The sequence below is a fragment of the Elephantulus edwardii genome, unplaced genomic scaffold (assembly GCF_000299155.1).
Source record: "Elephantulus edwardii isolate Elephantulus edwardi_28Jun2011 unplaced genomic scaffold, EleEdw1.0 scaffold00302, whole genome shotgun sequence".
Lineage (NCBI taxonomy): Eukaryota > Metazoa > Chordata > Mammalia > Macroscelidea > Macroscelididae > Elephantulus > Elephantulus edwardii.
This window is the reverse complement of record NW_006400052.1, coordinates 1,533,977-1,553,825: the sequence shown is the minus strand read 5'-3', so window position 1 is coordinate 1,553,825 and position 19,849 is coordinate 1,533,977. Positions and strand designations below refer to the sequence as shown.

At 50.0% G+C, this 19,849-nt stretch overlaps 1 protein-coding gene and 1 pseudogene across 1 annotated transcript; both read right to left on the bottom strand.

The window, feature by feature from the left end:
• Nucleotides 1-1,831: 1,831 nt before the first annotated feature.
• Nucleotides 1,832-19,806, bottom strand: LOC102851519 (cytochrome P450 2S1-like). Its single transcript, XM_006900952.1, has 9 exons — nucleotides 19,630-19,806; nucleotides 17,325-17,490; nucleotides 10,265-10,414; nucleotides 8,361-8,521; nucleotides 8,064-8,243; nucleotides 6,765-6,906; nucleotides 4,925-5,112; nucleotides 2,166-2,307; nucleotides 1,832-2,013 (listed from the first exon to the last, which is right to left on the bottom strand). The coding sequence occupies exons 1-9, from the start codon at nucleotides 19,804-19,806 to the stop codon at nucleotides 1,832-1,834; spliced, it is 1,488 nt and encodes a 495-aa protein (XP_006901014.1).
• Nucleotides 13,105-14,726, bottom strand: LOC102877641 (annotated as a pseudogene).
• Nucleotides 19,807-19,849: the final 43 nt, after the last annotated feature.

The following is a 19,849-nucleotide window of genomic DNA, read 5'->3' as shown; positions in this document are numbered from 1 at the left end:
AAACAAGACGGCCAGACAGGCAAACAGAACTGTGGGGCTGCAGTGCAGCAAACTGCTTGGGGGTGGGTGGGTGTGCGATCTAGGAGGTGGCACCTGCGTGTCCCAGGACAGAGCCTTCACTTGTGCCGCGTAATTGGCAAGGAGACCATAAAACATTAAGGGAAGGAACTATCTTGCCTGAGCTACTGGCAGTGCCTATTCAGTTGCTTTCTGGGATCTGCTTGAGAACAATCTGAAAATGAGTTGATGAAATAAAAGCAGCAGAAAGTTGATGGTGATCCTTGGGGCTGCATAACCAGCACCAGTGGGAGGGGGGTGAATTCCTTGTACCGTTTTATTTTTTTGTGTATTTGCAAACCTCCACATAGTTCTTGACAGCTAAGATGATGCTCCCGGACTTCCTTATGCAGAGAAAGTGGGAGGAAAAGGATGAGGGAATGGGTGGAAACAGGGCAATGGGGTAAGGTCTGGATTTAAATATTGAGCTCAGATCAGCAGAGTTCTCAGAATTCTCTGGCCACTGAGGCAGCAACCCCTCACCCCATGTGAAAATGACACTCTCTGGTACCCTACCCTCCGCCTTGGCTCAGAATGGTAGGCCCACCCAGCCCTCTCCCTCCGTGGCCCCACGTTCAGCTCCACATCTGGCACTGATGTCAACAGCCACGGTGGGCGGGGGCCATGTTTTTCAGCTCCCGCCCAGCCTCTGGGGAGGGGGCTGAGAGGAGTAGACACCCCCAAACCTCACTCGAACCCAGTGACGGATACAGTCACAGACCCACTCCGGGCCCAGCCAAGAGACAGGAAAAAAATTCCTTTATTGCAAAACAGGGACTTTTAAGTCACCAGGGCTGCCAGATGCATCCTCCTTGCTTATCCCGTGAGGCTGGGGGCCGTGATCTCGCCCCAGTTTGGCCCGAGGAGACCCTTGTCCTGGGGTCTAATTGGGGTTTTGAAGGAGCAGCACACCTCTGAGCTCCTAAAGCTCCTTCTAACCCCTGCATCTCATAACCACCGTGTGTAACTGGGGAGAGGGCAGGAAGTAGGCTTTCCACACAGTCCCACAAGCAGGGCCAAAGGGTGTGCCTTTGGTCTGAGGGTCCACGTGGACCCAAGTTTACCAACCTCCCAGGTCTGTGTGCACAACTGCACATGAGGGATGTTCCTGGAGATCTGGGGGACGGGGCGCCTGGATGGGGGTGCCGGTGGCTGGGGATGGACCTGCCTCAACCTCAGGAGCAGTACATCTCAGTGATGGGCTATTGTGGGGTGAGTGGAGCAGTGGCAGTAATGTGTGTGATTTGTGTGTGCGCCCACACACCTGCTGTGTGGCCCCACATTGGGGTGTGTGGACAGAGGTGGGGGTGAGTGTGGTCACTTGCATGGACAGCGATGGGTCAGACAGAGGTGTTTTGTAGGTGACACAAACGGGCCAGTGACGGGTGTTCTTCCCTGTGCTGGGCTCTAGGGGATGATGGGCACTCGGCGGGTTTGGTGAATGAAGAAGGTGTGTGTTCAGAGCAGGGACGTGCCTGTGAGCAGGCGGGTTACCTCTGCATGTGATTCCAGGTGGATTCAGTTCATGTCTGAGGGATGCTGCATGGTCGAATGCGTGGCTGCGTGAGCCGGCCGATGTGGTGCTGTCTACCGCATGAACAGGCAGGCAGGAGCTGTGCCTGTGCAGACAGCTGCAGGGGTGTGTGTGGCTGCCTTTGACTCTGGAGACACAACCATGTCCATGTCCACTGTCAAGGCCAGAGAGGCCCTGTCCCTGGCAGCCATCACCTCCCAAGGCTTCCTTCTTCCTCTGGTCCTCCTGGACGGAGTGCAGTCAGCGGGGTAGAGCCTGCAGCTGGAAGGCTGGGGGAATGTTGGCGAAGCCACTGACAGCTGGCTGCACGCTCAGAGCACCCGGTGGGCACGGGCTGTCCAGGGAGAAGGTCTGTAGGATGGTGGTGAGGAGGAGGAAGAGCTCTGAGCGCGCCAGGCCTTCCCCAAGGCAGACGCGCTTGCCTGGTGAGAAGAGAAGGACAAAGCTGAGGCAACTTTGCCCAGACCCAAACCCGGGGGAAGAACTTGTGAGCTCGGGTGTGAGGGACCCCGGGACATCAGAGGCAGCCTGGACCTCTCTGTGGTCAGTGTGAGGAACAGGGCCTGGCAGGTACCTAAGGAGAAGGGTAGGAACGCCTCTTGCTTCTTGAACCTTCCATGCTCATCCAGGAAACGGCCTGGGTTGAACTCCTCTGGTTGTTCGAAGACCTCAGGGTCGTGTAGAACAGAGCCAAGGAGGGGGAAAACCTCAGTGCCCTGAGGGGAAAGAAAGGAAGCATTCTTCAGTACCCTCGTAACTCAGTTCCCAGGCAAGAGGAGAGCCTGGAGTATGAGGGACACGCTAGAAAACATGGCCACCAATCAGTTATGGCATGCTTACAAAGGGTCAAGGAGCCGTGGTGGCATGGTATGCTATGTGTCAGGTTGCTAACCAAAAGATCACAGGTTCAAATCTACCAGTCTCTTGGAAGAGAGAAACACATTGGAGGGCTATTGTAGGTCAAGCTGACTCAACAGCAATGGGTTTGGCTTGTGTTTATAGTGGGTCAGGTACTTTTACATAAAGTAAGACATGTCCTTAGGAAGCTCTGGTGGCCTAGTGGCAAGAAGCTGCACTACAATCCCAGAGGTAGGCAGTTTGAATCCACCAGATGCTCTGCTGGAGATGGAGGGGCAGTCTCCTCCTGTACCAGTCAGATCTGATTTGACGGTACACACAAAAAAAATAATAAAGTAAAAAAAAAAAAGACATGCCCTTGCAGGTAACAGACACTTTTTCAAACATACACATATGCCCACATACACTTAACTTTAACAGGTTTATTGATGTTGTTGTTGGTGACTCATAGTGACCCTATGTATAAAAGCTCTAAACGCTGTTCTAACCTGTGTACATAGGGTTTTCGAAGGCCTGTTTTTTCGGAAGTGGATGGCCAATCCTTCTTCCTAGTCTGTTTTAATCTTTAAATATATATAATAGTATCTGACAGACAAGCATTCCACAGAAAAGAACAGATGAAAGACAATTGCCCAGTTATAGCGATGACCAATAGATTCAATGTTGCTGCCCACCCACGCTTCCTTACTCCACCACTATCCCTTCCTACTTTTGCCTACAGCATTCAAGACCTGTCTCCCATTGGCCGGCCCTGATGTGATGGCCTAAGTCACAAGCCATCAGCATTTCTGTGATTCTGATTCTGAACATATGTTGCTGTGAGTATATGCCCACATGCACTTGACTTTAACAGGTTTAGTGATAGCTACAAATATTCCCATTTTAAAGATGGGAAAACTGAGGCCATGAGAATTGAAGCAAGTTGCCTCTGGTAATTGTTTGGGTATGTCAGACCTTGGGATATTTCTATTTTCATGTGGAAAGTCTAGAGTAGGTGAGATTCAGCTGTGATGCCCCAGGCCCTCTATATTCGAGTGTAGCTTTTTGTCACTATGGCCTTTTGAAGGTGGTGGCAAGGGTAGGTGGGTAAGGGCTGCTCCTGAAGGTTCTTCCTTCCTGGATCTGGGGAGACCAAACAAGCTCAGATGTGTTTCCAGAAATTTCCAAGGCTTTTCAAATTCTTGTAATATTGTGCCTCATGATCTGTAGGAGACAGATTAGCCATCTTTCTCTCAAAGGAGACACTAGTGGATTCGAACCACCAGAGAAGTGCTGCCTTTGGCCTAGCAGCACAACTCTCTCTGGGCTAAACCACCACACTCATTGCCGTTGAAAACCAGTAATGTTCCTGAGGCTGTAAATCACACAGGAAGAGACTGCCCTTTTTTCTCTCACAAAGTCCTTGGTGGAGTTGAGCCAGCTCTCCTAAGGTTAGCAATGCAACTCCCTTTAGACTACAGCACCAGAGCTCCCCAATAACTGGGAGTGCTGCCTGAGCTTTGTGTGGCCATTGCAACGAAACTTCTAATCCAGCACAAGAGTGGAGAGTGACAGCTGGGGTCAGAATTGATAAAAAAGGTTGGAGAGAAATTTTTTATTGTCTTGAGTGGCTGATCTTAACTTCTCTCTCCTTGTGAAATTGAGTAGGTCTAGGCCTTCTGCCCTACCATTTTTGTACTATTATTGTCCCCAGCTTGGGACACAGGGACTTAGAGGGTGAAGTCATTTGCTCAAGGCCCCACTTAGAAAACAGCAGCTCTGAATTCAACTTGGGTTTGGGTCCGTTCTGAAGTGAAGGAGAAAGCAGGCGGTCTGGGCAGCCTCTAGTTTCTGAGGGAACGTCGCCCCCTGGTGGGTCAGGTCTGAATTGCTCCTCACGTGAAGGGCCAGTAGTGAATCGTGGTGAGTGTGAGTGTGAGAGTGTGTGTGTGTGTGTGTGTGTAGCGTGGTTGTGAGTCTGTTTGCACGTGACAAGATACAGAATGTGCAAGTGAGTGTGTGTGTCTGTAGCAGGGTCTGGGGGAGAGGGTCACAGCCAGAATCGGGAAAGCTCTTCAGTTCTCAAATTGCGTCCTTATTTGTTACCTCCTGAGATTGTCCCAAAATTTTAGAAAGGACTAGGATTAGGATCCTGGGTCGGGGAAGCTGAGGCTCAGAGACAGAATCAAAGGGCAAGAACAATGAATGCAGAGATAGAGTAAGAAATACCCCCTAGCAGTTTCCTAGTCACTGGGGTTGGTGATGTTAACACATAGGAAGAGATTGCTCATCCTTCTCCTGTGGAGCAGCTAGTGGATTCCAAGCTCTGCCTTTGGGTTGGCAGTGAAATTTCTTAGCTTCTAGACCACTAGAGCTCCAGAGCTAAATCTCACTGGAATTTGGATGAAGAGAACCCAGAGAGAGAGAGATGGATAGTATGCATGCACACGCGCGTGCACACACACACGCGCGCGACAGGTGGTCCGGCATACCCACCTGGGGCAGAGTGTACCCTCGGAAGCTGGTTGTCTGAGTGAGGGTGCGGGGTACACCCATGGGTATCAGTGCCAGCAGCCGCTGTGCCTCATGCAAAACAGCATCTGTGTATGGGAGGCGGGCACGGTCCCCCAGGCCTGGTGCCCGGCCAGTGCCCAGCTCCTGCGTCAGCTCCTTGTGCACCCGCTCTGCAAACCAAGAGGAAGTGGATGGAGGTGAAGTCAGACTTTCTTACGGAGGGAAAGCTCTCACCCTGTCGATGAGCAAGGCAGACAGGCTGGGAGGAGCATCCCTGTGCCCTTGCTGAGCCGTCCTGTGTGCTGGTGTTTACAACCAAGGTCTCTTCATTCCCACAGCCAACTCATGAGACAGGTGCCATTATTCATCCATCCATCCATCCATTCCATTTCCCAGATGAAGGAACTGAGGCCTGGAGAGCTGACGTCAGAGCTGACTCCACTCCATCGAGGTCATCAGACTCCCAAGTCCTGTCTCCTAGGCCAGCCAATCCCATTGCTCCAATGCTGTTTAACAAGAGTTCCTCCAGCTGGGACCCAGCCCGGCACTGCACACGTGCACACTGCCCTCACTACTGTGGTATCAGTTCCTGCCCTCGCACCCCAGCCTTGTAACCTCTGATCTGCACGTGGGTGTCTCATGGCCTCTTGAACTCCTTCAGGAGTTCTCCAATTCCTTTAAAGTCAGATTGTCCCACACTGTCTTCAGTGACCTGTTAACCTGTTATTCCTCTTCCCTGTCTTCACCTCAGACACGCCTCCCTCCCTGGTCATTCTCTACCATTTGATCACCTGACCTCTGTCCCTTTCTCCACCTTGGTCTCTACCTGGTCCTTCTCCCTTGCAGTCACCACCATTGGGCCAAACCCCTGCCCTTGAGTAAATTCCAACACATAGCGACCCTATAGGACAGAGCAGAAGCACCACATCGGATCTCTGAGATGGTAAATCTTTATGGGAGCAGATTGGCTCAATTTTTGTGTTTTGTGGTTGGTTTTTTTTTGTTTTGTTTTTTACTTGGAGGGGCTAGTAGTTTTGAAACACTAACCTTGAGGTTAGCAGCCCAGCATTTGACATATTACAATGCCAGAGCTCCTTTCTTGGGCAGCTCAAGCCTGTAATGCAATTTTGATCCTCTCCAAAGTACTAAAGAACAACAACTTCAGTTTAAAGACTAAAGTGCACTTGATGCAAGCCATGGTCTTTTCAGTTCCTTCCTCTGCATCTGAAAGTTGGACAATGAATAGGGATGAGAGAAGAATCATCAATGCGTTTGAACTGTGGTGTTGGACAGGCGTGCTGAATACCCCAGGGACTGTCACAAGATCAAACAAGCCTGTCTTGGACAAAGGGCTCACCTTTGAGGTAAGGAGGCTGAAACTTGGCCTTACATTTTTAAGGTATATTATTAACAGGGGCTATTCTTTGGAAAAAGATGTCATGCTGGGAAAAGTGGAAGGTCAGAGAAAGAGAAGAAGCCTCGATGAGGTGGACTGACACAGTGACTGTTACAATAGGGTTAAGCATGTGGGAGGCGGTGAGGATGGCTCAGAAGAGATCTGTTGTTTATTGGTTTGCTATGAGTGGTAGTTGACTTGATGGCACCTACCAACAGCAACAACAAACACATCCAGGGCCTAGGCACAGAGCTTACTATGAAGGCATAAGGCCCCGCACGACCCAGCCCTGTAGGCACCTCTCCTGCCTACTCCTCAGATACCTCAAACACTATGCTTGTTGTCCATCCCTTGCTGCATGACCAGCCCCCCTGTTCAGTCTCCTCCCTCTATCCTTGGGGTCTGGTTGGTGGAAAAGGCTTCTACCTTGGACCTGAGGGTACTTCAGAAGCAGCAGGAGGGTGTAGCAGACTGTGGCGCTGACTGTGACCGTCCCGGCAAACAGCAGATAAATGACTGTCATCAGCAAGTTCTTCTCGGTGAACTCTGTGTTTGGGTCTTGTTCTTCCTGGAAGAAACGAGGCAGCGGGGCTCAGAGAACACAGGCTGCAGGGAAGAGACCTGGGGCAGCAAGGCTCACCAAAATCTCTACTGGGGAGTTAAGATAAATGCCTGGGAGGGTTGGGAGGTGGGATTCTCATACTAGTTCTCTCCGGCTGAAATGTTTTTAAAAATGGAAAGAAAAAGCTACAGGGGTAACAAAAAATAGTCTTTCTCTCTCCATGAACATGGCAGCTGCATTTATTTAAAAGATGGAGCCCTGAATATCTCCCTTAATCTTAAAATTTGTACAATTCAAAAGCAATTTTCTTTGCCCTGTAGGTGGTGGTTGTTATATGTTGTTGAGTTGGAAGTGACTCATAACTGGCCCTCAGGGGAGTTTTCAGACGCTGCACATCTTGAGGGAGGAGACTGCCTATCTTTTCTCATCAGAAGCTGATGGATTCAAACCACTTGCCTTTGGGTTGGCAGAGCAACTCCTTATCCACAATGCCACTAGGGTGCCCTGATTTTTATCATATAATTAATAAAGTATTTGCTCATGTAATTGGATAATCGCATGGTTTCATAATTCAGTCAATTATGTGACTACAATTGACTCAAATGTCTGTCTGGGGTGGGTGAGAGGAGCAGGGTGTGGGTGATATGGTGGTTGTGGATTTCTGGTGCTGGGACAAGGGACCTGAGGTTGAAAGGAAGAAAACAGGGATAAACTCTGACACTCATATGCTCATGAGGTAGGTGGTGGGGTGAGGACACACGGAGAGACAGATGACAGACATTGACACACACCAGACATACACACATACATCATACATACAGAGGAGGTATGCAGAGAGACAAAGCCGAGATAGACAGACAGACACACATACACATGCAGACAAATACATACATACACCAGGAGGCAGGCAGGTCTACAGACAGACAGACACATACATAGAGAACAGAGATTGTATACATGAAGGCACACAGAGAGGCACGAAGAGACGGAGGGAGAGCTGGTATGTCACACACACCCCACCCCCAGATATGCACACACATGAAGACATGAGTACATAGAGAGAAACACAGAGACAACCCAAATAGCAGCCACACAGATGGAGTCAGAGGTCAGAGCGACCCACCCGTAGCTGGGCCACCACCCCACTCAGGAGGGACCCCCACCTGTGCTATCTTCAGCAGGAATGCATCTACGACGTCACAGGCAGGGCCTGAGGGGTCCAGGTTTCCCCGATGCCGCTGTACCTGCTCGACAGCAAAGGCAGCCAGGGTGCCCACGTGGCTGAGGAGCTGTTTGTGGGGGCCCGGCAGGGGCTGCAGGAGCCAGGAGAACATCTCGTAGGACTGTGGGGAGAAGGGAAGCTGGTTCTCGTGGGGTCTGGCCCTACGTGGGGCTTCCTGGAAGAGTTGGGGCAGGAACCTTCAGGGAAGGGGCACTGACAAGGGATTCCCCCTCCTTACCTGGCCCCACGGGGAGCTTATCCCCAGCAGAGTGCCACTAGCCGCTCGGACCACAGCCTGAAATTCCTTGTCCGTATATGAGAAGCGGAGGCCAAAGGTGAGGGAGCAGACGACATTGGAGGTGGCCTGGGCCAGCAGCAGAGAGGGGTCAAATGGCTGTCCTGGGTGGGGGATAGAGGCAACTGTGATGGACACTGGCAGAGGGAAGCTGACCCCCAAGATAGAGAGTCAGGGGTAAACCTGACCAGAGACAGGCGTGGAGAGAGACAGGGATACAGAGAAAGAATGAGAATAGAAAAAAATGGACAAGGGGTAGACAAGAGGGCAGGGAGAGAGAAGAGAGAGGGCAGACAGAGAGAAAGACAGACAGACAGACTGGCGAAGAGCCACAGAGAGACAGATACAAGGCATTCTGAGGCCATCAGATGGAATATCTACTTTTCACTTCTCTGTTGGGTTCGGTTCTGGCCGCCTGGAGCCGAATCAGGCCTCACAAGGTCAAGGAGCACGGGGTCCTTCAGACTGACCACCAGAGGGCACACTAAACCACAAGATGAGGAGCCCGCCCCGCTTCTGACCCCAGCTGCCGGGGTTTCCCTCTGCCCTTTCAGGATGTCAGCTGTGAGCTTGAAGTCTCCCTGGGGCTCCCTAACTTCTGATCTGCTGGCTTCTGGGTCTGGTACTGGAACAGCCCCCAGAACTTATGGGAAGTGCTATGTACAAAACCCCCAAACTCACTGCCATCAGGGTGGAACCAACTCACAGCTGACCCGCCACTGGGGCACGAGAGGAGATTGTCCATCTTTCTCCTGGTGGATTTGAACCACCAGAGAAAGGCTGCCTTTGGCTTCATGTGTGACTCCTTGCGGACTATGCCACCTGCCCTCCCCTATAGCACTCAGCATCACAGCTTTAGTTTTGCAAAAATGGATACAAATATCTGGGAGGGTCCCCAAGTCCCAAGGGATGTGTGACTTTCCCATGTGCATGGATGGCATTCACGGGCCAGGAAGCTTGGGGAGCGTCTGTGCCCAGTGCCTTTATTGCCTTCATTACATAGTTAACATTGAGTGAATCATATCAGCTTTCCTGCATCCCTGACCAGGGGCTGTCAGGTGACCCTTTCATTTGCACAATTCCTCAGGTGTTGCTTAAATAACAAAACTCAAAAACTCAACCTTGATGCCGTCAAGTTGGAACTGACTCCTAGCTGACTCTCTGTTGGGTTTCCAAGGCTGTAAATGGCACAGGAGGAGATTGCCCGTCTCCATCCGGTGGGTTCCAACCGTTGGAGAGGTCAGCCTTTGGGTTAGCAGCGCAGCATCCTAAGGCCTGCACCATTGGAATTCACTGTAACTAACAAAGCTGCCTCAATTACTTGGAAAATTCCAAAGATTTAAAGGTATCTCTCAGGGGACAAAAAAAACCTCCCAACCCAACAACCACTAAAACTCCACTAAGTTGAATTCTTTATCTAATATATAGGCAGGAAAAAAGACAGGTAGAGAGGGGAAAAAACTGGGGAGAGATAAAAAGAGAACAAGTAGGCCGATAATACCCAACCATGCAAACCCTCTGCCATCAGCTGATTCTCAGTGAACCTGTGGACCAAGACCACCACCCTTTCTGGCTCTCAAGGATGCCATCTTTTACAGAAGCAGACACTACGTTGTTTTTTCTGAGAAGCAGCTGGTGGGTCTGAACCACTGACAAATAAGTTACCAGCCAAGAGTTTTAAGCACAGCTCCTTGGACAGTATCAGAAAACAGACATCCTGCCAGAGAGACACTCTGAGACACAGCATGACAGGCAGAGGAGAGGGTGGAGGTGAGGGGGTCCCCAAGCATGCCCTTGTGCTCATTCCCAGGGTGGGCCATGGGGTAATGTGGGGACCCTGGACTGACCTGCGGTCTCACGGAACGCCTCCACCAGGCACTGGGCCTCAGCCTGGATCAGCTTCTCACCTTCTGGCTTCCCCATGCCCACGTCCCGGAGAGCAAGCATGGTAAGCTTCCTCAGCTGCCGCCACCGTGTTCCATTGGAGAAGAAAACCCCTGTGTGGAAGGTTACACTCAAGGAGGGACTGGTTCCTCTCCCCAGTCTCCCTATACCCCTTTCCTCCTCCCAGTGGACATATCCCTGGGAACACTTTCCATGCTGGGACTTAAGGGGGCAGACCAAGTCCAGCACAGGGACAAGGGCTCGGTCAACTCAGCTCATTTCTGCTGAGTTGGAACCAACACTCAGTTCCTTCAGCGCGCTCTCGAGACTAAGTTGTGCAGGAGGGGCCTGCCTATCTTTCTTTTGAGGAGCCACTAAGGATTAACACCACCTTTGGGTCACCATGCACCTCCCTATGGTCCATGGCATCAGAGCTTCCGAAAGGACTAAGTAGGTGCTGAATAGATGCAGAATCCAAGCCGGTTCCTCCGTCCTCTGCCTTTGAGCCAGAGGGCTCCATGCTCTTGAAATGTTGGTGCCTGGATGTGCCCAGGTCCCTTCTGTGTTGTGGTTAGCCTCAGAGAATGAAGATGGCTTCCCTCCAACCATCCATCTTTTTATCCCTCCTCCCCTCCTCCCAAGGAACACTGGTGGCACAGTGCTTAAGTGTTGGCTGCTAACTGAAAGGTGGGTGGAATACTGAACCACCAGAGAGAGACGAGTTGGCAACTGTACAGACCTTAGCCTTCGAGACCCGTAGGGCCACTCTATGCTGTCCTATGGTGTGGTTTTGAATGGGAATTGACTTGCTGGTGCACAACAGAAACCATCTTCTCACGAGCCCTGAGCGGTTAAAAGCTGAACAACCGAAAAGTTAGGAGTTCAAGCTTGGAAGCCAGCTTTGATATGATCTGCTTCTAGAAGGTCACCTAGTCCAAACCAGATCCTCTGCCATCGAGTAGGTTCTAACACACAGTGACCCCGTCGGGAAGTAGCACTACTTCCTGTAGAAAGCCTGCAGGGTTTCCAGGGCTCTAAGTTGTTGTGGACGCTCCCTGGCTCACTTCCCTCTCAGAGTAGCCAGTGAGTTAAAACCACCACACTTTGGTTATTGTTTGTGAGCCATCAAGCCAGCAAAACCTCATAGCGGCCCTCTGAGCAGGAGATCAGAACCTTGCCCTGCCCCTGCCATCCTCACCATCTACACTCAACCCGTTTACAGTCACGGGCTCAGTCCATCTGGTTGAGGGTCCTGACTCTCAAGCTTTCCTAGCATGGGGTCTTTTTCCTAGAACAGGCCCTGCCTGACAACATAAAGCTCGAAGTACGTGAGACCCAGTTTCACCATCCTTGCTTCTAAGGAACAGCCTGGTTACACTTCCTCTAAGACAGACTTGTTTGTGCTGAGACAGTTCACGGTATTCAGTACTCTTCTCCAGCAGCACGGTTCAAAGGCATCAATCTTTTTCTGGTCATCCTTATTCATTGTCTAACTTTCAGATACATAGGAAGCAATTGGAAATATCCTGGCTTGGAGCAGACTCCTATCTTAATCTCTAGGCTGACACAGCTGTTTAGTACTTTAGAGAGTCTCTGACAGATTTTTCCAGTGCAGTCTGTCTTCCGAATTTTTATTTCCCGCCCCCCTCCCAGAAGAAGCGTGGTAATTATTGGCCAAAAACATCTTTATGAAGTAGAAATTGGTTTCAGTAACCTTCCTAAGAAAATGTTCTCAAAACTGGAGGTAACTGGATGTAAAATTCTGGCAGCAATTTAATAGAACAATCCTGGAAGGTTTGGCTGAGGCCAATACCGAATGAGGACAAAAGCCTTGTCTGTGGGGAATTTTGGGTGGTACCTGGAGAACTATTACACTGTGCACAAATAAAATGGAATTGTTTTCAAAACAGCTGTAAAGTTTCATACCGTAAAAGTTTTTTTTCTACATGCACTTCAGTTTCTCAGCAAGAGTGGCATGTTGTCGTTGTTATGTGCTGTCAAGTCACCTGCAATCCATAGCGACCCAATGTGCAGCAGCTCTGAAGCCTGCCCTGTCTTGATCCCGTCTCCTGATTCTGACACATCAACCCCCATTGCCCCAGACTGAATCAATCCATCTTATCTGGGTTCTTCCTCTCCTGCACAGTCCCTCCACCCTTCCAAGCATGATGTCCTTTTCCAAGGACTGGTCCCTCCTGGCCACGTGCCCAAAGTATGTGAGACGGAGCTTCAAGATCCTAGCCTTCAAGAAGAAACTTGGTTTCATTGCCTCCAAGATGGACCTATTTGTTTTCTTGGTGGCTCATCTCCAGCACCACAACTCGAAGCCATCGATTCTTCTTCTGTCATCCTTAGTCACTGTCCAGCTCTTTGAGGCATAGCAAGTAACTGAGAAGATCATGGCCTGGATCAGGTGCACCTTAATCTCTAGACTAATACTTTTGCTTCTCAGTACTCTGGAGAGGGCCTTGACAACAGATTTTCCCAATGCAATTTGTCTTGATTTCCTGACTGTGCCAACAGTATTGCTTATGGAGCAAGCTGTAATTGTTAACAACCTCAATCTCTTCTCCATCCATCATGGTGTAGAACACCTAAACACAGAAGAGAGCATTCCTACAAGATTTCTAACTCCTTGATATAATATTGCATACAATTAAAAATGATTACATTATGACCACTTCTAGGGCTTTCTGCAATTATTAGGTGGTGGTTATGGAAAGCACTGCCCCCAGTATCAATACCTAGATAGAAGCCAGTACCTTCTTCTATTTGTTTTCTCTTTTTATGTTTTTTTTCTTCATCAACTATGCTGTTGCTGCTTCTTAGCAAAACTGGTAAAACAAAGTTGTAATCATTGACCAAAGCACTCTGATAATTATGATATTAAAACCTTCCATCTTCTGGGACAATTTAAAACACTGTATGAGATTTAGCACTCTGGTTTACAAACAGGATGGTCACAGATTTTCCTGGTTTGAAGACTTTCACAACTTTCCTGATCAGGAGAGTTAGGAGGTCTGACTTAAGTTTGTTTCAAAGCTAACCTAAGAAAATTCTGGTTCTGGAGTGACGTGCATCTGATTTCATTCCACTCATTGAATACCTACAAGGATTGAACAGTGTGGCATCAATGACAGAACCTGGTATCAGGTCACGAATTCCACTCGCAGAGTCACACTATCTTTCATGTAGAATTGGTCCATAACTACTGAGTTGAGCTCACTCATCAGGATTTCCAGGGTTTGATCTGGCTGGCCCATTCCCTGACTCTCTGGAAAATCTAGAGTATTCAAGTACCAGCAGTCAGAATTTATATGTCCCATATGGTATGCTGCTCCATTTGGGAAAACTGCTTTAAGAAACTATTTCTTCCTGGAAATTCTGGTGTCGGTACCCTTGGTAAGATGGCTTAATGAAATTCTTATGAGAATAAAGGGAGCTTTGGATTGAGTCAAACCCACTGTCAATCCCTAGCAAGATTCAAGAGGGGAACCAGTGCTTTCAGCAAGAGGGTGGTCCCACAGGTCTTCACAGGGAAATGTGCTTGGAGACAAACAGGTTACACTCACTGAGTACATAAGCTTCTAGCACGTCAGTTTTTGTCACGCTTATGATTGAATATTGCACATCCTCCAAAAGTATATCCCGCTGGGATCTAGGGATGATGTGAAGATGCCCAGGTCCTCGGTTCATGTCGGTCTGCTGCCAGGAGAGCCAAACCTCCAGCAGCTTCTCCATGCCTTTGAAAAAACCTGTAGCTTCTATCACCGAGAGACCAGCAAACACCACCAACCACAGAAAAATCAACGAATCTCTTCTCCTGCCACTGCAGATTGTTCTAGCTGTGTTTTAACTAAAGTTCAGGTTCCCTTTTTTCAATAATTTTATATTCACTTAAAAAAAACTTCCTGGCTGGTGTGTGTGTGTGTGTGTGAGTCAAAGATGGAAGAAAGTCTATTGGAAATAGAGGCAGATAGGGTTCAGTCTCTCACAGTTTGCTGTAGAGCAAGCTCTGCAGAGTGTCTTTTGATTTCTTGACTGCGGCTACCATGTTTGTTGACTGTGGATCCAAGGAAAATGAAACTATACCTTCGGTGGTGTTTGTTGTTGTTGACTGCCATCGAGTCCAACACAACTCATAGCAACCCTGTGAACAAAAGGCTTGAAGCCTTTCTATAACTGTCATCATTTATCAAAGTTCATAGAATTTCCAGAGGCATGTTGTTTAGGAAGTGGATGCGGGTTAGTAGCTGAATTTTTAACCACTATGTCACCAGGGCTTTTTCTAGGAGGCCACACAGCCTTGAACAAGCCTATGGAGCAGTGGTATTCCACAGCACACGGGTTTCTATGCATTAGGCGTGACTCCACAATAACCACCACCACGCTTCCTTCTTCTTTTCTTGGCTTCTAACCATCCATCCATCCCCGTGTAGACAGAGTATCTCCTGTATGCCAGGAAGAGAAGCCAGGGTGCTCCTTGCCCACATTGCATATACTTTGGGCATGTTTTTGGGAGTGACCAGACCCTGGAGAAAGACATCATGCTTGGCAAATTAAACACAAACCCCAAATCCATGGGAAAAGAGTGGATAGATAATTAACACTGCATTAGAAGAATGCCCAAAAGGAATATATGATTAAGCATTATATTTATGAGAACAATCTAGAACAAGGAGTGCATTGTGGAGAGGGTTGAGAGCGGGGAGGAAAATATTGAACAATGGAAAAAAAATTATAAATTCCCCTCCTCCTTCCCCCCGCCCCCAAATCAGACCAAACTCGCTGCCATCAAATAGACTGCGACACCTAGTGACCGACCCTCCCTCCAGTGGGCTGCCCGTCTCTCCCCCGTGGAGGTGCTGCCGGATTTGAATCACTCACCTTCTGGTTAGCAGCACGACACTGTCGTGAACCCTGCCACCAGAATGCCTTTGCTAATGTAAAGCGTCAGTGAAGAAGAGCAAGACCTTCAGCTAGACGGAGCGACACAGTGACTGAGCAGTGGGCTCGGGCTCCATGGTGACCGAGGGGCGTGTGGGATCGGGCAGGGCTCCATTCATCAATCAGATCTGACCCAACAACATTGGACAGCGAAACAACCGTGCATCAGGCCGCTCGTCAAAAATGAGGCCGAGGCAGGAGAGGAGAAGCATTTCCTGCATTTCCTCCTTTACCCCCAGACCTGCTCTGGTCGGGCCCTCCTCTCTGGCATGTCTGCTTTACAGGTCTCCTGAAAGCCACCTCCTGGCGTCCCCTGTCCTCTTCCTATGTCCCAAAGTGACCTCAGCAGCTCTCCCAAGCCTGCTTCTCTTTCCCTGGACCTTCCTGGCCAGCTCTCCCCCTCTTCCCAGCAGCCCCTCACTTCTCTCCTACTGTCCAGGCCTGCTCTCCCTCTGGGCTTCTTGCCTTCACTCGTTTTGCTTCTCCAGAAAGCAGCCAGGGGATCTTTCGAATCTGACCACAGCCGTTCCAGCTTAATATCCACGGCTCCCAGGAAACCTGAAAAGCCCAGCCACTCTGCCTGGCCTCTCCCATCTGGCGTGACTCACAGGCCCTGCGTGACCAGGCTCCTACCACTTCTCCAGCCTTATTACTCATCTTGCAACCTAACAGCCCAGACAAGCCCTCTCACTTCCTCAAAGAGGTCACGCCTCCCTCCCCTCCCACCCGGCCTCTGCTCCTCACTATTCCTTCTGCCTGGATCATTCTCATTTCCTCTATCCAGCCTCCTCCAGTTATGAGCTCAATGTCACCTCCTCTGAGAAGACTTCCCGTTCCCTCCAACTCTGTGTTCTGTCCTCCATGCCGTTCCTGTCCTTTTTTTCTATTAAAATCCAAGATGAGCCTGACTCTCCCACAATGTGAGGACACTACATCTGCCATTGTCATCTCTGTATCTCCAGTATGGGCTTGCACAAGGAGGATTTGCCAGTAGAATGAATTTATGAACTCTTGGTTTTTTTCTCACCTTCATACTTTTGTATGTTCTTTGGTCTGGTGACGTCTTTCCTTACTCCTGCCCCAGAAAGTCTTCCTGGTTATTTCCCACCCCAAGATTGGATCGGGCAGCCTCCAGGTCCCTACATCTCTGTAGTCCCTGTACCTCCCCCTTTCTGGCCTTGATCCCTCTCTGTACCTTCTCCAGCCAGCCCCAAACTACACTGGCTCTCGTGTAAAGCCAAGGTGACAAATGCACACATAAATTCTACATTTCCGCTTGTTCCGTGAGAGAAGGCAGAGGTAAATACTGAGGCAGCCCACTGCCACTGACCTTGAACCTCTGCCAAGTTCAGGCCATGGTTAAGCCTTCTACCCAGGACTTCTGGTTAAGGATAAAAAGCCTAAAGTCTGAAAAGTTGGCCTGTAACCATGAACTAACATTTTAATTGTTAACCCTAAATCAGTTCCTAAAAGAATGTTGTACAGTTTTACTTGCCTGCCTTGCCAAGTCTACCTTGCAATAAATGAAATGAGCTTTTATGCATGTCAAATGTGAGTTTTTTAAAAATTTCTGATACAATCCTACATGTGATGCAAAGTTCCTCTGCTTTGAGTGTTCGCTCATCACCTTCCTGTGCTTCGAAGCTCCCCTTCTTTCTCCCAAACCCTCAAAAGCTTCACTGAAACAGTGACACCAACATGCAACCTAGTGTTTAGTGCATTTTGACTTTGGACAGGGAGCCCTGGTGGGGAAGTGTGCTAATTATAGGCCGCTAACTGAAAGGTCTGTGTTTTGAATGCACTAGCCAGTTACTCCACCAGAGAAAGAAGGGAAAATATCTATCTGTAGAGATTTACAGCTTTGGAAAACAGATGGTGGGTGGTTGTGAGTCAGAACTCAATGGGTTTAGGTTGGTTGGTTTGGGTACTTTTTGCAAGGCATGGTCTTTAACTCTCAGTATAGCACAACCTTATGTCATAGGCTCTCCTATCATCCCATTTTACAGATGAGGCAACAAAGGCTAAGCCATGTGTGAAAGCAATTGAAAGGAGTTTTCAACTCCTTTCCTGACTTACCATGGCCATCAAAGGTCCGGTCCAGTGTGGCCAATGTCCCTCGTCCACTGAACTCCTCTGCCTGGTCTCCCAGAGCCTCTCGTACAGCCTTGTGTCCGACCAGGACCACCACACGCCGCCAAGGTCCCAGGTACACAGTGAACACTGGTCCATACTTCTTACTTAGCTGTGGGAAGGCCGGAGGAGGGCAGGGCTGTCAGGGCAGCTGCAGCCCATCCCCTCGAAGTGCCTAGTCATCTGGCCTGGCTTTTGCCCCCTCCAGCAGGACACCCCTCCCCCATGCAGTAAGAGCCCAGTTCCCTTCTGACAACAAGCTCCCAGGCCAGCTCCCCTGAACTTGCTTCTCAACATGCCCTCCAGTTCCTACTCCCTTAACTTTCTGTACAACCCCAAATTCTGATCCTGAGATGGCCCAGAACCCCCACTCTGACAAATGGCAGTGAAAATGAACAACTGTGCCTTTTTTTTTGGCCCCCCAAACCTCCTCAGCTTCTCAGATATCTAGCCCCTCTCCTTCCAGTCATGGCTCAGACCCAATTCTGGGGCAGAATTATTTTCCCCCAAACCTCCAGCTCCCAACCCAGGTTCTAGGAGGCGGAACAGGATATTTTCTTAAATAGAGAGCTCTTTCTCAGCACGACCCTCTCCCAAACATGGGAACCCTCTCAAGTCTGCTTTCTTATTCTCCTTCCCTTCTTCATTGTGGGAAGCTCTGAAGTCCAGTGATGAGGAGTTGTGCTACCAGCTCCATAGAAAGACGTAGGGGAGCTCTGGTGGCCTAGTGGCAAGGAGCTGCAACTACAATCCCAGAGGCGCACGGTTCGAATCCACCAGATGCTCTGCCGGGGAAGGAGGGACAATCTCCTTCTGTATCAGTCAGATCTGATTTGACGGTACACTCACTCAAACACACACACACACACACACACACACACAATAATAATAATAATAATAATAAAAGAAAGACACGTTTACGCTGCTGGAGAGACAAAGATGGGCAATCTCCTCCCAAGTGATTTACAGCCTCTGATAACCTGCTAGAAGGTCAGCTATGAGGTGGTTTCTGCTCTACTTACAAAACTACAACAACAACAACCTCTCCATACTCCTAACCAAGCCCTTCTCCTCACAAAGTCTCTGCTATGATCCCTCTACTCTTGATGCTTTTACTTTTTTTTTTGGGGGGGGGGCTTCACAGTCCCTCATCTGTCTTCACTGTCTGTCTTCACAGTCCCTCCAACTTCCCTGCCTCAACACAGCTTTCCCATAGTGCTCTAATCTCCCCATCCCACCTTCCTTTCTTTGCCATCTTGTTATCTTTGTCCCTCCCTCCTTTTTGTAAAGGCTCCCTTTTCTCTGATGCTCCCCTTGTCCCCCACGCCTACTACCATCAAGTTAGGATCAATTAATAGTCGAACCTCCAGAAGGTTTCCATAGGCAGTTAATAGAAAGGGAGGAGCTTGCCTATCTTTCTCCAGTGTAGCAGCTGGAGGACTTAGAACCATGTGACTTTGGGTTGGCGGTGCAGCTCCTTAACACTAAGCTATCAGAGCTCCCTAATCACCTGTGTGTGCCACTGACTCATAGCTGACCCACCAGCGAGTTTTCAGAAGCTGTAAATCGCCCAGAAAGGGACTGCCCATCCTTTTCTCACGGAGCAGCCTTGTTGATTTGAACCCTGTGCTTTTGGGATTGTAGCACAGCTTCTTACCACTAGGCCACCAGAGCTTCCCTCCTAACCACATTAGCGCCGTAGAACCCTCACCAACCACGCCGCCAGGGCGTGGACGCAGTTCAACGCCTTGCTAAGAATTTGCATTTTTTATAGTTTGCCAGGTGCTTAAGCTTGCGAAACACCTGGAGAATCTTGTCCACTCTGTTTGGAGTGTAAAAATCAAGTCCTCAGCATGGAGCCTGGACGCAATAAAGTGGTTCGAAACCCTGGACTCCACTCTATCCGCTTTAGTCCCTGCCCCCACTGTCTTCCCAGGATGCGGTAGGCCCTCTTCCCTGGGACCCCTGTCCTGGATTTCTGGTTTCCCCACCTTTAATTCCCTTCCCAGCATCCTGCTGCTCGAGCCCTGAGCCCTAAGCCCTTCTTGGCTCTCATCTCCCACTTGCACCCCAAGGGATCCCTCTCCCCCGAAGGGATCTCTCTCATGCGCGGCTCTCCACACAGCCACCCGGCCTTCTCTCTGGAATACCCGCGAAGCACGCCCCCAGTCCTGGAACACCCCCATCGTCCCCCCTCCCTTTCTTGGCCCTGGTCTCTGCCCCTTGCCAGAGCGTCCCCAAGGTCCCTCACCTGCAGGAGCCCCGAGTACAGCGCTCCGGGCCGGAGCTGGAGCAGGTTCCCCAGCAGCGGCAGTGGCGCGGGCCCAGGGGGCAGGTGGCCTCGCGCCCGGGTCCTGGGCAGCGCCAGCGTCAGCACCACCACCAGCAGCAACAGCAACAGCAGCGCCCAGGTGCCCACAGCCTCCATCGCGGCCGGTATGCGCCTTCTCTGCGCTCAGACCCGTGGGGCC

What these genes read in the sequence shown, in the direction of transcription:
- LOC102851519 (XM_006900952.1), bottom strand. Translation starts at nt 19,806, where the DNA reads ATGGAGGCTGTGGGCACCTGGGCGCTGCTGTTGCTGTTGCTGCTGGTG. An exon ending in CCGGACCTTTGATGGCCATG is followed by an intron (nt 10,415 to 17,324) that starts GTAAGTCAGGAA and finishes CCTTCCACACAG; the next exon opens with GGGTTTTCTTCTCCAATGGA. An exon ending in GAAGTACCCTCAGGTCCAAG is followed by an intron (nt 5,113 to 6,764) that starts GTAGAAGCCTTT and finishes CTTGGTTTGCAG; the next exon opens with AGCGGGTGCACAAGGAGCTG.